The sequence below is a fragment of the Primulina huaijiensis genome, chromosome 18 (genome assembly GCF_012295235.1).
Source record: "Primulina huaijiensis isolate GDHJ02 chromosome 18, ASM1229523v2, whole genome shotgun sequence".
NCBI classification, from domain to species: domain Eukaryota; kingdom Viridiplantae; phylum Streptophyta; class Magnoliopsida; order Lamiales; family Gesneriaceae; genus Primulina; species Primulina huaijiensis.
Genome location: NC_133323.1, coordinates 8,796,685 through 8,813,479, shown reverse-complemented (window position 1 = coordinate 8,813,479; position 16,795 = coordinate 8,796,685). Strand labels below are relative to the sequence as shown.

The window sequence follows — 16,795 nt, the reverse complement described above, 5'->3', positions numbered from 1 at the left end:
AGTGCTGGTGCAGACTGCCTGCAAATGTAACATTAACACATGCAACTGGCATTTTGAACGCTGGATACAATTTATTTTTATATAAAAAAAAATAAAAATTTGTGTAAGGAGCGGGCCCACGTGCAATTTATTTATTTTTTAAAAAAAATACATGAAAAGATGAATTGAAATTTGTGCATGGATAAGAAATTTATTTATTTTTATTATCAATTAACGTTTATGTTTTTAAAATTAAAATTTATTTTTTGTCACTCGTATGCATTTATGTTTTTTTAATTTATATTGATTTTTTCAATTGTGTACGAATGCAATTAATTACGTTGATGTTTGTCATTAATTATGATTTTTTTTAATTATTTTGTGTTTTATAAAGCAGTATAAGAAGAAAGTTTATAATTTCTTTCAAGAACAGAAATATAATTTATAATAAATGTTTTAAAAAATCAAGGAACAAAATGTATTAATTTATTTTGATTTTCACGGTACTTATAAAATTATGTAACAATATAATCAAATTTTTTTTCAGAGAAAGTTTAAAATACCATTCTCTGAAAGATTCTCATTTGGGTTGATAAAATTCTGCATTGATCATCGCTCTAGCACGATATCTTTTTATAAAATCAATTTTTTATTTTTTATCCATTAAATAGTAAAATTCATTTTTGAAACCGTATCAGTTTCTCCAACTTTTTGAAAATTACTTCGATGAACAATATTATTTTGATTGATGATTAAATCTTCTATTGTATCTTTTATAGAAGATTTTATGTCTTCTCTTATTTGAGAGTAGAAGTTCTAGAAACCATATAATCTAAAAGTGAAATAAAAGAATGACTAGATCTTGATCGTCTAATATAGACAAAAGATGATAATAATCTTCTTTGTTCATTATTGAACTGTATTTGAACAAATCCTTCATTAATTTGCATAACCTATTGTAAATCTCTATTTATTATAAGATTTCTAGGAACAACTTGTTCAATTATCCAGTTTTCTGGAAATTCAATTTCTTTCAATTTAATAGATCTACGAGTTGTAATATTAGATCTATTGAAATTTGTTCCTATAATAATATTTTCATTTAATTTTTTATCTATTCTTTTACACATAGGATTTAAAGTAAATAATGATTTATAATATATACGATAACATATACATATTACTTATATTCCAAGAGTATAATTATAACCATGTGTTTTAACGTTTAATGTTAAAAAATCTAATATATTTATAACAGACAGAGATAAGGATAAATTAGGATAAACATCAAAATATATTGGACCATGAGCCACATTAGATTGAAATATTCCCATAAAGGATTGTTTCCAATTTAAATTTATACAATCTCTTAAAGCTGCTATAAAGCTTTCTATTAAATCTTCTAAAGTTCTAAAAGCTATTTGTATTAATTCAGTATGAATAAATTTATAATTTTTCCTATAAGGTGAGATGTCTTTATTATTTAATAATCTAATAACCATTTCTTCATTATTAAGAGATACAGATAATTCTATAGTTTTAACTACCTGTTTGAAACCAATTCTTTCAAAGGTTCCTAATTTATAAAGCATTTTAGGTTTTATCTTTGGAAAGTTCATTTATTTAATAAATCTAAATTCTCTGGTAAATCAATCAAATTAAACATGATGTTTATATATATACAAACTAAAAGAAGAAATTAATATTGTTTCTATTACATCCTCTTCTATTCAATCATCTCCAAAAATAAAAGATTTTAAATTTAAATCTTCTGTTTCTGATATAGAAAAATTATTAGAGGAAAAAATTAAAAATCTTAATTTAAATACTCTTAATGAAGAGTTCGAAAATAAAAAAAAAATTTCTCATGAAGAAATTAATAAAATTAAATGGGCAGATAAACATACTCAAACTAAAATATCATCTATATAAATAATGATAAAATTGCTATAAGAATAAAAAATATCATTCATTATTTGTTGAAATTCTGAAGGGGCATTTTTTAAGCCAAATGGCATTACTGTCCATTCATAATGTCCTATTGGAACATTAAAAGCAGTTTTATATCTATCATATTCTTTTATTTGAATCTGTGTTGGAACATTTCATGTTCGTAATCTGATTTTGATGTTAACAATACTTGTTATTTTGTTTCTAATGAATTTACCTAAGTACGCAGAAGCTGAAACTGATCAAGATTCAAACTAATCAGTTATCGAGCCAAAACTGAAAGCTCCAACTGAACCAGTTCAACTGATTGACCAGCTGATAGGAAGTTCAGCAGAAGACCTTCAGAAGCCCCGCCAGCTGATGAAGAGCCCAGCTGACCAGTTCAACTGAAGTAGTGAAATCAGTTCAGCTGACGAGCCAACTGATTTTACCAAACCAGTTCAAGATCAGTTCAATTGACTTGTTCAGAACATCAGTTAGGAATCAATCAGTTTGCAGAACACGACAAGCTTATTCAAATGGAATCCAGTTGTGTGCATTAAGGAAAAGCTTTTGTCCAGTCAAAGGACAATAATGGACATTGCAGCAGAGCTTAAAGCCAAAAACATTCCAGAATGGTTGTCAGAAAGTACAGACATATTTCGAGGAACGGATTCAAATCGCAACGAACATAATTGATGATTCTTGGTGTATGGTCTCATTGCCTTTATAAATACCAAACCAAGATCATCAGTATACAAGTGTGGAAATACACAAATGTGTGAAAACAAGAGAGAAGAAGAAGTGCATGCTCAACTCATATCAGCTTGCAGAAGCAATCATTCCAGATTTGATAGAACACTTCAAATTGTTATCAGCTTAGTTTAGAAGCCACTATAAGAAAATACTGAATACTTAACACTTAAAAAACAACAGTTTCACAAAAAAACCGTTGTCTTTTACTTTTTAACAACGGTTTTAGTGAAAACCGTTGTTTTTGAGCATTTTTTTAAGCAAAGATAACGGTTTTCTAAAAACCGTTGTCTTTTAGCGTTTTTTTGGGGATCAAAGACAAATGTTTTATAAACCGTTGTCTATTAGCGTGTTTTTTGGACAAACGATAACTGTTTAGAAAACCGTTGTGGATTAGCGTGTTTTTTGGATAAACATCAACGGTTTTGTTTAAACTGTTGCTATATTTAACGACAATTTTACTTAAACTGTCGCTATATTTAGCGACGATTTTATTAAAACCGTCTTAATTTTTTAAATAACGACGATTTAAACAAAAACCGTCGCTAATAGCAATGGTTTTTGCTTAACCTTCGGTAATAGCGACGGTTTACCAAAAATCGTCGTAAATTGTCTATAAATATTCGTGTTTTCGGTCCATTTTCCTCCACAACGCTTCACATCTACGATAATGTTTCTCTCTTAGACGATTTTAGTTTCGATTTAGGGTAAGTTTTTTCGCTTCAATACTTGGTAAATTTCTAAGTGTTAGTTAAGATCATGAATATTGTTAGCTTAGTCAGATTGTAAGTTTTTTTGGTAGATTTCTTAAATTATAAAAGTAATTTTTTTATTTTATACAAAAAAATTAGGTACAATTATGTCTAAAATGTAGCTAATTAGCGACGGCTTAGTCAAAAACCGTCGTTGATTTTAGCGACAGTATACCTTAAAATGTCGCTAATTAGCGATGACTTAGTCAAAACTCGATATAATTAGTGACGGTTATTAGCAACGATTTTTGAAAAACTGTCGCAATATAATTAGTGACTGTTATTAGCGACAATTGTTGAACGCACTTTCAACAACACTGTCAGTTACAACGGTTTTCTGGCAGCTACGACAACGGATAATATTCGTTGTTGTTTTGTGTTTTTGTTGTAGTGAGCATTTTTCTCTCAGTATGTGAGAAAACTTTCGTGTTGTATTCATATATCAGTTCTCACAAACAACATACATACAGAAAATAGAGCGTATTGATAAGTTGAGTGAATCTCGCACAAAGACATTAAACTTGTGTATGTAGTCTTTAACACACCGACGTTAAATAAGTGTTGGCTAAAAGTTGTTGTATTCAGTTTAGGCTAGGAGTTCAGTTAGACAGTATGGTAAGTCCTAAGCTGAGTGGGTTTGTACAAGGTATTGTATAAATCAAAGTCTTCTAGTGGATCATACCCGATGTGGTAGAAGGGGTGACATAGGAGCAGTTGAAGTCTCCGAACATCCATAAACATATCTTGTGTACTTAACAACTTAACTTTTGTTTTCAAACTGATTTGATCAGTTTGGGCAGTTATCATTTAAGATCTGTTCAGTTCTCACTACAACATATCCCCCTTATTTCAGTTATTCAGTTTACACAAGTTAAAAGGCTTTCAAATTAGTCAACTTTTCTTAACGAATGATTATTTCGAGTATATTCTGCTTGGTTTAAAACCAAACTCGAGCTAATTCATCGGTGTTACATTCTTAGAACACGATCTATTGAAGCTCATGGAGAATATTGTGTTTGAAGCACCTTCGCAGGTGTCAAAATCGATCCATCAATCTGCCAAAATCCTGATTTTAAATCAAAACTTTAAAATATAATTGCATGGACAAATCTATCTAATAAATCTTTTTTTTTTATCAGGAGTAGGATGCCTAATCCATTTTAAAACCTTATTTAAAGGTTTATAATTTATGACTAAACGAGGAACTCTTCTTTTCTGTTCAAAATGTTTATTAACATAGAAAGCAGTATAAGACCAAGTAGATTGAGAAGGTTTTATTAAAATTTTATCTAATAAAGAATGATTTCTTTTTTGCATAATTCTAAATATTCAGAATTCATCTGACAAGGACGAGTCTTGGTAGGGATGTCTTTTTTCTCAAAATTCTTTTCATATGGAAGAGAAATAATATGTTTCTTTCGATTCCAAAAAGCATTTGGAAGATCATTACATATTTTTAATGAAAATTTAAATATTTTCCCGTAATTTAAGATTTTGTAATTTATTATCAATAGTCAAAAGTTTTACATCTTCTTTTAAAGAATTAACCTGAAAAGTTTTTCTATCAATCTTTTCTTATAATTCATTTAAGATTCTATGAACATGTTTAGTTATAAACTTAAAAAAAATAGGGTTAACTTGAAAGATTCCTATAATACATGTTTCATCAACATAAGTTAAAGGATAAATTTGATAAATAAAAGGGAGTTCAAGTATAAGTTGGTTTGAAATATCTCTATTTCTAATAAAAAATTGGTTAAAATACAGTTTTTATTTTTGCAAATATATGCTTTTGGTAATTTATAATTTATTTCTAAATGTTTTTCTCTAGCATGAGAAATAGAATGAGTAGTTTTATGAAAATATTTAGTAAGAATTAATCATTCCCGTATAACATTTAAATTTGCAACACTATCAATCATAACAATAAAATTTTTCTTATAATAATTATCAATTAATAAAGTAATATAAGTATACCATTTTTTTAGATATAATAATACTTAAAACAGAAAATTGTTTTTTATTTGGATCAGGAAATGAAATATTTTGAAGATTATCAAAACCTTCAGAAGAATTAAATACTAAATCTTCTATGTTATTTTCAATAATTGAAATACGATAATTTAAACTATTATTATTCTGTTGTAAAATTTTTATTTGTTTTTTGAGATTATTGATCTCTTTAACCAGATCATGTATAGTTACTGGATTTTGGTTACTATATTTTTTCTGTAAAAGATTCTTTACTTCTTTCATAGAATAAGCTTGTTCTTGTTTAGCAAGAATATTATTGCCATTGGTTGAAGCATTATTCTCCATTTGATCTATAATTGTAGATTTAAAATTGGATCCTTAATCATTTTAAGGAATTCTAAAATATTACTATTAGTTAAAACATTAATATTAAGATCCTGAAATTGATATATAAGTTTATAAAATTCATCATTTTTATCATCATTATTACTTAAATAATTGTATACAAGATTTCAGAATTTCAACAAATTATGAATGATATTTTTTTATTCTTATAGCAATTTTATCATTGTTTATATTGATGATATTTTAGTTTTTTCAAATGATATTGAAACACATTTTAAACTTTTAGATATGTTTAAAAATATTGTTATTCAAATGCCCTTGTTATATAAAAATCTAAAATGATTTTGTTTCAAACTAATATTATTCTCGGTCATATGATTGAAAAAGGAAAGATAATTCCTATTCAAAGAAATATTGAATTTGGTTCAAAATTTTTTAATATTATAACTGATAAAACTCAGTTACAAAGATTTTTAGGTAATCTAAATTATATTTCTCCTTATATTAAAAATCTTATCGAGGATTCTGCTATCTTATATGATAGATTAAAGAAAAATCATTTACCTTGGTCTAATAAACACACTGAAGCTGTTAAAAATATCAAAGAGAAAGTTAAAAATCTTCCTTACTTTAAGCTTGCAAATCCCCAATGAGATAAAATTGTAGAAACTGATGCTTCTAATATAGGTTTTGGATGAATTTTAAAATAAATAGATTCCAAAATAAAGCAAGAATATCTTATTTGATTTTATTCCGGGAAATGGAATAATGCCCATAAAAATTATTCTACAGTAGCAAAAGAAATTTTAGCTATTGTCAGATGTATTTTAAAATTTAAAGATGATTTATATAATCAAAAATTTATTATAAAAACTGATTGCAAATATGAAAAATTTATGTTTATGAAAGATTTTAAACATGATATTTTGATGAAAATATTTGCAAGAAGACATGCTCATTTAGCTCCCTTTGATTTCGAAATCATTTATAAAAAAGTGAAGATAATCATCTACCTGATTTCTTAACAAGAGAATATTTATCATAATTTCAGGTATGTACCAAAGAGGTAGAGGTGATTCCTCTCATAGAGGAAGAGGTGGTAGGGACAAACCCTTAGAATTATTGCACAACATGGTACACAGAGGCTAATAGTCCATAACATTACCAGCTCTTGATCCAGCAATACTATGGATATTGATAATCCGTTATATAAGGAATTTCAAGAATTCTCGAAAAATAAACAGAAAATAATTCTGATATTTCTTCAACATCATATGATAATATTATTAAAGAAGAAGAAAACGATACAGCTCTATATACAGATACTAAACATCATGAACTCATACTTCTTATAGAAGAAAAAGATTCTCAATGGGAAAAAGTCCATAGACTATCATGGAAAGATATTTAACCAATACATCATATGTATATGATTCTTACAAACAAAGAGGATTTTATGAAAATCTTCAATTATCTATTAAAAATGTTGAAATAACCCACTTTTATAGTAATACTCAACAAAAAGGAAGTTGTAACTTCTCAAAATTTATTTTTAAGAAGATAATATCTATTGAAAAATGGAGAATATCTCCACTTGTTGAGAAGGAATTTTATTCTTAAAATCATCAAACGAATTTTAAATTCAATTTTAGGATTATATTGAGAGTTTTAATAAAACTCTATATTATGAAAATGAAAAAAGAAAACATACTTGGTTTTTGAAAATATGTGAAAATGTTTTTCATTATTCTGTTCCTAATTGGTTTATGTGTTCCTAATTGGTTTATGACTTGGTGGAAAATATTCGGACTATCAGCAAAAAATTTTCCAGAGGTTTTTATAAAACCAATGAATACTTGGTTAAATGTTTCTCCAAATATTAAAAAATTATTTTCATAATCTTGGATTGATGGAAAGACTTTATGTCTATTTTTCATGGAATTTGAAATTCCATGGATATGGAAATGTAGGCCTGAATTTGGTTATACTGATAAAAGAATTTCCTGCATATGGAGGATTAGTTTTACAAAATTTTGACAAAATTTACTACGAGATGATCCTGAAACAGAAAAGCCTTATGGCTTTGAACAATTCAACAAACGGAAGAAAAAAACTCTTTCATATAAAAAAGATTAACTGATTCAACAAGAAAAGGAGAAAGAATCTTTGAGTCTTTTTAAGATCCTTACTCAGAAATATTCTGAAATATATTCCAAAGAAAAAATGATCGATGTATACATTCAAGAAATGAAAAAAGATCTTTATAAGAATATTGGATGCTCAGATGCTAAATCCGATAAATCAATGGCATCTGAATCAAATGACAATCAATTTATTCATCTAATGAATATGCATGATGCCCAAGATTAAAATGAAAATATTCCAGAATGCTCCAATATTGATAATATTTTTGAAAAATTGAAGAATTCATTGAAAGACAATATTACTGAGTATGAGTCCTGAAGATAATGGATGATGTCAGAAGACAAAGGATAGTAGCATATCATTATCATTGACTTTGGTGACCTTGTCACTATTTACTTTTATAAAGTATTATATTATTTAACTATTTGTTTTATAAAGCATTGTACTTTTTATTTTTAGATGCAATCCGGGATTTCATGTACTGCTCTTCCTTCTATATATAATTTGTATTGTGCTCTTAGAGGGGCACAATCGAGTTTACTCTCCTCTATTCCCACTCTGTAAACAACCATTCTTAAGAAATTAAATAAAAGCTCCAAGCTCTTGATACTAACTTGTAAGTTTATAATATTGTTTTTCTTTTCTATTTTTATTTATTATTTTTAATTTTTATATTTCATAGATTAGCCTGAATGACAGGATAAATCATTCGTGCTAAATCATTACCTTACTATTACATGATCTATATTTATTTGTAACTTGAAATTTTAATGAGATAATAAAAGATTGATTTGTGTTCTGGAATTTTGATTTAATATAAAGGTTTTTGGTTAAAACATAAGGTAAAGAGATGAATCAAGAAATGATAAACACAAGGTTCGAGTTTAACCAAGAAATAATAAATTCACGTTGTAGCTCATCAGCCTGCTTAGCCGAGAGATGACGTTTAAGACGTTTATGAGTGATTTTTATGAATTTATGTTTCTGATGTGGATCTCAATAAAATCCTCGGTTGTTTAATTTATTTGGTATATCTCTGATAAATACTTTTATGTTTTGTAAAAGTTCCATAGATGAACCTTATATTAATTATTATTCCAAGACTTATATGTCTCATTTTACTAGCTCAAGTTTATTCTAAGTCTCAGATGTTATCAAAATAAAATTATTAATAAAAGTAATTTATATAAGTAACAATTATTTAAGATAAACATATTTATCATATTATATAAATTAAGATTTTAAATATAGCTAGTAAATAAAAATTGTAAGATAATATGTGGAGATGATAAGTGAAAACCATAAAAAAGTTGTTCTTTAGGTTTATAATTGTGTAGAGAAGTTTATAAAGTTACGTTTTTTAAAATTTTGAGGTGACAATGATGTTGTATTATAGGTCTCATGCTGAAGTTGAATTTAGAATTTCAGAGTTGCGGTTATCCTAAGTCATGTTGTTCTTTCAGGTAGACTTTGCTCTTGTTAAAACATGTACAGACTTATGGACACATTGTTGGAAATTAGAATTAAAATTAAAGTTTGAATAAAAATTGTATCAAGTGAGAGTCTCTTTTAGTTCTCCTTATTCTACATTCTTGAATGATTTTTGGTGTGCTTTTTTTTATCCTATAAATAAGTGTGTCCAATTTCTCAATACACACACATACACAGACACTCAAAATCTATTTCATATTTCTACTTTGTTTGACCTCCATTGAGTTTTGGTGATAAACGTACGGTTTGAGTTCACAAGAGTAGTGAATTGATGCTTAATTCGTAATTGGTTCAACCATTATATCTTGAGAATCAGATGCTAGTATTTATCCTCAAGCTCTTCGTGGAAAGGACAAATATGTTTTGAGAAAATTGAACTTTGTTGCAAGTCTCGGTTTGTTTGTTTAATTAGTTTCCTCACACAATTTATTTTTGTTGGATTATATTTCTAATGTTATTCTATTATACATTGCAACATATTTTTCTGTTAGTTTTTTTGCTTATCTATATATTGATACCGCAGTTTTGACAGACAAGCTCTCTTTAGAGTGTAAGGTTCATCAACTTTAAGAGAAACTTGGTTAATTTATTATCGATTTATTTTGTTTTAATTCAATACTAGACCTCTAATGTTTAAGGCTGATTTTACATTCTAATCAAATAGTAAATTTTCGTTTGCCAATAATCGCATTCATTTCCTATATTTTGTTATGATTATTGGCTAACAATCTTAAAACATAGTCAGTATACTCATTGTTGGATCAAGAATTTGGTACATTTTGGTATTTAACAAATAATACTGTGGCAAAACTAACTTAAGAGAAATTGATACAATTAAACAAAATTGATATCGCTCTAAAACTAGATAAATAAGTTTTAAAGATTTCAATTTATCTAACATCAGAATCAGTCTACGACAGAACTCTAAACTGATGTCCACATCAAGTAGTATGAACAAACTGATCACAACAGTATACGAGTCAAGACTGATTGTAACAGTGTACGAACTGTCAGAAAATCATTGATATGGACTAAACAGCCAACAGACACTTTTGATTGAACGAATCTATTTTTTAGAGTATAAACAGAGGAGGAGTTGACTTCAGAAATAATTAATCATTCCCTTATAAGACTAAGTACTAGAAGTCCTTGATATACCTGAGGGAAACTGAATCAGTTCAGCACACCCTTAAAAGAATTGTATCTGATCATTTAAGGATCGCACTACAAAGCTGGTTAAAGTGAAGAAGAAAATGCAACCATCATTCATATCAGGTGTTGTCCCTAAGCCCAAAAGGAAACTGATCTTATCTCAGAGTTATACTGACATCAAACCTCCTCCAGTAGTCAAGAAAGTCAAAACCACAAAGACCAAACCGATTTATTCACCCGGTAAACTGGTATCAGCAATTTTTGAAAAAGAAATGCCAATGAAGAGCTTGACTGACTCTCAGATAACTGCTGCTGAACAAATTGACAAAGGCGCATCCAGTCCGCCCAAAGAAAAACTGAAATTAGTTGGATTTGTTGCTTCCATTTAAACAGTTGCTTCACCCGCCATTCTACCAGCAGCTAGACAAAATGAGTGGTTATTTGAGATCTTATAGAATGTACAAGATTTGGGTCAACTTCTTCTTACTCATCCAAACAATTTGAAGGGAAAGAGAAAGAGAAAATGGAAGAAGCTGAGCAGTTGCTGCCCCAATCTGCCATTCAAACTCAGTTAGATCTCTTAATGGATGATGTCAATGAATATGCTAAGAGCAAAACCGAATTCTATGATGAATGATATTAGTTTCAGACAGCCACTCCTACCAGGAAACTGAAGTATAAAGAAGCACTCAAAATATTAATTGCTCTTGACAAAATGGTGATGAAAGCTATGAATGCTGTATCAGTATCTCATGCAATGAAAGGCAGAGACTAATTCTTCAACCTTATGCGCATTAAGAAACTTACTATGATTTGGGAGGAATTGAAGAAGAATTACGATCCTACTTGCCTAACCATTCATGATGACAAAACTACTTTCACTCAGTTGGATGCAGATTTGAGCTCTCTTCAAATGAAAGTCAAATCCTGGGAAATGGACCAAAAATTATTCATTCCAGTTGACACTAAGAGCAGCAAGTCCTCCAAGAAATCCTCAGAATTTGCGACGGACCAACCATCCGCAGCACAAGGCTCCCAACCCCTTCATCCAGCTCCATTGACAAAGCTCATATCTCATATGAAGTCCCAGTTGAACTCTTATCAGTTGCACCAGTGTTAATTGACAGAATCATGGAAATCCCACTGATTAATGTTGATCAGATCATTCAAACTGTGACAGACAACATCTCACTGTCTAAGTCAACTGATGAAGACACAAGAACAATCAAAGAAGCAATCATTATAGAATCAGTTCCTCCTACCAGTGTCATGATTTCCGAGACATTTTTTTGCGTCTGAATCTCTACTTCCTCATCTCGCTCCAATATCTCCAATTGACAAAGAATCATCAATTACGATCGCTCCTTCCACTTCTACAAAGTCAGAAAATGAACTCGCTCAATTGGTTGAATCAGTGGATAATGTTGAACCAAGAACCAGTTGATCTCATTTTCTGCACCTAAAGAGAACATCCCTACTGAATCACCAGAGATAGAAATAGGAGAATAATTTAAATTGGATGACATTCTTACAATTCTCACTGGTATATCTTCTCTTATCTCTCAAATTAAGACTGGACAGACGCTGACTGATACTGATATTGCAAATCTGAAAGACAAAGTGGCCAAAGATCTTAAGAATTTATCCAAAGATGTCCATTAGTTCTTCACTCAGCTGGATTCTATGCGAAAGAATTGCGTATCCATTTCTCAACTATCCAGCTCTCATGATACACTTTCACAGAAGATGGATTTGGTTCACACCAACCTATCGTTCAAAATTGATTAAGTTCACACCCAGTTTTCCTCCAATATCGACAATATGTCAGCCCAAATGGCTTCAATTGTGTAAATTCTACGACGTCATGTTTCTACTCCTAGTGTTGACAAAAAGAGGGAAGAAGAAACAAAAAATTTTGCCGAACAGTCTGGATCAGTATTTGAGAACATGAATGTAGAACAAGAATGAATTTTATATATCAGTTTCGGATAATATATTTTCACCAGCCTCTCCTCAATTTCAGTTGCCTACATTAGATTTTTGCATTATTTTGTCAAACACCAAAAAAGAAAAATGGTTGGATCAAGAATTTGGTACATTTTGGTTAACAAATAATAATGTGATAAAAACTAACTTAAGAGAAACTGATACAGTCGGTACAGTTAAACAAAACTGATATCGCTCTCAAACTAGATAAATAAGTCTAAAGAATTTCAATTTACCAAACATCATAATCAGTCTACGACCGTACTTTAAACTGATGTCTACATCAAGTAGTTTGAACAAACTGATCACAATAATGTACAAGTCTAGACTGATCGTAACAGTGTACGAACTGTCAAAAAAACGTTGACATGGATTAAACAGCCAACATTCATTTTGATTGAACGGATCTATTTTTGAGAGTATAAATATAGGATGAGTTGACTTCAAAAAGAATTAACCATTCCCTGATAAGACTAAGTATTCAAAGTCATTGATATACATGAGAAAAACTGAATCAGTTCAGCACACCCTTAAAATAATTGTATCTGATCTTTTAAGGATTATTTCGTGCTAAGTTAGTATCATTTTGTATTACTTGTGCATAGTAGTTTAGTAGACTGCCTATTAATCAATTTGAGATACTAGGAGTTTCAGTTTGACAGTGTTTAAGACCAAACTGAATAGAGATATTACAAACTACTTGTATAATCCAAAGTCTTCTAATACGAACCTTCCTAAAGAAGAAGAGGTGACGTAGGAGTTTCAGTTCTCAGAACATCCAGAAACATATCTGTCATCTTTACACTTCAGCTTACCCCTTCCCATTCATTATGTGATTTGTTCTAATTTTTCAGCCTAGCTTCTTTCCGCACTTATATGTTAGCAAACTGATATAGACACTCGAGAATATTCAGTTTAGTTGCCAACCCATCTAAACTAATCGAACAAATTTCATATTGTGTTTAAGTTTTTATTCAACCTCCTTTCTAAACACTTAACCGATCCTACACTCATTACGTGATTTGTTCCAGACATATATAGATACTGATTTGAATGACACGAATGTGCCAAAGGTCACTCCTCCAATTATCAAGATCACTACTTTTGTTGCTACTATTCATGTGAGTCATGCTGAGAAATTCGACGACTCGAATTTCAAAAGGTGGCAATATAAGATGTTATTCCATCTAACCACATTGAATCTAGCAAGATTCCTTACTTAGGATGCTTCCAAACCAATTGAGATTGACGAAGATGTACATACTATTAGTGCTATTGATACATGACATTATTCATATTTCTTGTGTAAAAATTATATAATGAATGGTATGGTTGATTCGCTATATAATATGTATAATGAAAAGAAAACGGCTCGAGAATTGTGGGAGCCTCTGGATCGAAAATATAAAGCCAAGGATGTCAGGGCCAATAAAGTCACGCTCTTTAGCCATAATTCGTATTTCTTGAATTTAGCGTATAACTTAGCATCTGAAGAATCGGGTGAAGTTGTTCCTTGTGATCCTTTTCACTTGGTTAATATACGAGAATGTCGTCGACAAATACTACCACAAATTTTTCGAGGAATATCTTGAATATTATGTTCATGAGATCCATGAAGGTCGCTGGATCATTTGTCAATCCATGGCATTACCGTAAACTCGTAATGTTCATACTTTATTCTGAAGTTTGTCTTTGAAACGTCTTCTGATTTGACCTTCAGTTGATGATATTATGTCCTCAAATCAAGCTTGGAAAAGACTGTAACTCATTTGAGTTGATCGAAAAGATCGTCTATCCGTAAAAGATGATATTTGTTCTTGATTGTGATCTTATTAAATTCTCTGCAATCGATTGACAATCTCATACTTTCATCATTATTCTTTACAAATAAGACTTGAGTTCCCCAAGGAGAGATACTTTATGATTTATAGAAAAAAAATTCCATATTAGTAATATATATGTGAACTGTGTACCCCAGCCCAAATTGTACTAAAAAAAAGCCGAAAAGAATTCAAGGTTCGGCCCAGTTCATAAAAAGCCCTGATCCTCTTCGTCTTTTCTCCACTCCAATTCTCTACATTTTGACCTAAAATCTTGCTGCGTTCCACTACTGGCATAAGTAGCATCCTTGACCTCCTCCTGTATGAGATTGCCGGTGCGGGAGAATTTTTCTTCGGGGGCAGAAAGAAAGGGGGAAGGAATCCTACAGCTGAAGTTTTGAATCTCGGTTCCGCCCTTTTGCGTGAGTTTTAAGCAGTTAGGATACGTCGCAATTCCAGGTAACGAGCAAGAATCCCGCTTGTCGATGAAATTTGCCAGTTTTTTGTGTATTCTTGACAATTGCGTTAAGTTACTTGATTTAATTTGTAAATGATGAAATAATGTGTTTTTGGCCTAATTATTTGAGAAAGTTAGAGATACTTTTTGTGGGTTTCTTATATTAGCTCTTGGGATTGCTTGTAAATACTTTAAAGAGCAAGATATATTAGGGAAGATGACGCCCGGAGTCCCTAGTCCTTAACATGGAGTTGTTGGAAGTCTGCTAGTTTGTTTTGGAGTAGAGACTTGATTCTTGGAGATTGCAAAATTGATAAATGGGATCGGTTGAAATCAATCTGATTTCGAGTTCTTGTTTTGATTTGCTTTGTGCGTTTTTCTAACTTAAGTTGTAACTTAATACATAAGAAAGTCAGGGATGCATAGCTGATAGCGCAATGACGAAAGCATGTAAGAAAGCCGAAGATTTATCATTTTTCTATGAATTATACAGTGCTTAGGGAAATGGCATTGATGGAGATGCATAAGATATTCTTGTGGACTTGTACATATTTCTTTATGTGAAGTTGTTTAGTATAAAACGCCGAGTTTCTATTTTTCGCAGATGGCGTTGGTTGTTATCTGTGGCCAACCGTGTAGTGGAAAATCAACCGCTGCATCATGCCTGGCCGAAGCCCTTCAAGAATCAGAATCCAAGCCATCAGTCAAAATCATTGATGAATCTTCTCTTCATCTTAATCGTAACCAAAGTTATGTTGACATGGTGGCGGAAAAAAATTTGAGAGGAGTGCTTAGATCACAAGTCGATAGGTCATTATCTCGAGATAGCATAATCATAGTGGATTCTTTAAACAGCATAAAAGGTTACAGATATGAGCTTTGGTGTCTGGCTCGTGCAGCAGGAACTAGATATTGTGTTCTCCATTGTGATGTTGAAGAGAGCACTTGTCGAAAATGGAATCAAGAACGCAGCGAGAAATCAGACTCTTCTTATAATGACAAAATTTTCGAAGATCTGGTGAGAAGATTCGAGAGGCCAGACAGCAGAAACCGTTGGGATTCTCCATTGTTCGAGTTATGGCCTTCCAGAGATGGCATCGAAAAATCCTCATCTGCTATAGTAGATGCTGTTACATATCTAACAAAAAAGGTGGACTCGAAAACTAGGGACGTGAAAGTACTGCAGCCTACTATTGCGACGCAAGGTGCACGGTTAACAGAGGCAAATTCTCTTTATGAGCTTGATAGAGCAACACAAGAGATAACAAATATGATTGTGGATGCTCAATCTCGGGCCATAGGAGGTCCCTTGAACGGTGTGTCTCTTGGACCAGGCTTACCGAACCTTAACATTTCACGACCTGTTAGCTTGCCAGACCTGCGTAGGCTCAGACGAACATTCATAAAATTAACGGGGCAGTCGAGTTTAAGCGGTCCTCCTCCACCTTCCGATGCAGACAGTGCAAAGAGGTTGTTTGTAGATTACTTGAATAGAGAATTTGGAACTAGTTAAACAAAGATATCCATGCATTATTGGATTACAACATTGAGAAGGGCCGTATTATGATGTATTTTAGACTTATTTCACATATTGTTTTTGGATTTCCGGGGTTTTTTTTTAGAATAAAAGTTTAATCACTACGATTCCAATCCAAAGTCATGCTTTACAAGAGTTGACAACCAAATAGATAGATTACAATTGATCCATTTGAAACTAGATTCAGATTTCCGAGTTGGTTTATTAACTCAGAAGCTGGTTGTTGTGGTGGTTATTAAATTTTTGTGCAGAGTATTTTAAATTTATCAGAATTTGGTGGGATAGAATAAAATAAAACCATGTTCTCTTCTTACCATATTATTCTTTTGTATTAATTGAAGAAATCACATGACTTGAAGAACCTTAGGTTTAAATCAAGATTGAAATTCTTGAAACATTATGATGTTAGTGAGGAAAAAGTCAGTGAATATCATGCAAACAACATGATCTTGTTTTCTTTTTTTTTTTTTTTTAT

The 16,795-nt window shown here is 30.7% G+C and overlaps 1 protein-coding gene across 1 annotated transcript; it reads left to right on the top strand.

Annotated features, from left to right (window-relative positions):
- The first annotated feature begins 14,520 nt into the window (after positions 1–14,520).
- LOC140963754 (protein KTI12 homolog) lies at positions 14,521–16,424 on the top strand. The gene is made up of 2 exons (XM_073423140.1): positions 14,521–14,785; positions 15,388–16,424. The coding sequence occupies exon 2, from the start codon at positions 15,388–15,390 to the stop codon at positions 16,294–16,296; it is 909 nt and encodes a 302-aa protein (XP_073279241.1). The 5' UTR covers positions 14,521–14,785; the 3' UTR covers positions 16,297–16,424.
- Positions 16,425–16,795: the final 371 nt, after the last annotated feature.

Excerpts from the sequence above, each read along its gene's own strand:
- LOC140963754 (XM_073423140.1), top strand. The coding sequence starts at position 15,388 with ATGGCGTTGGTTGTTATCTGTGGCCAACCGTGTAGTGGAAAATCAACC.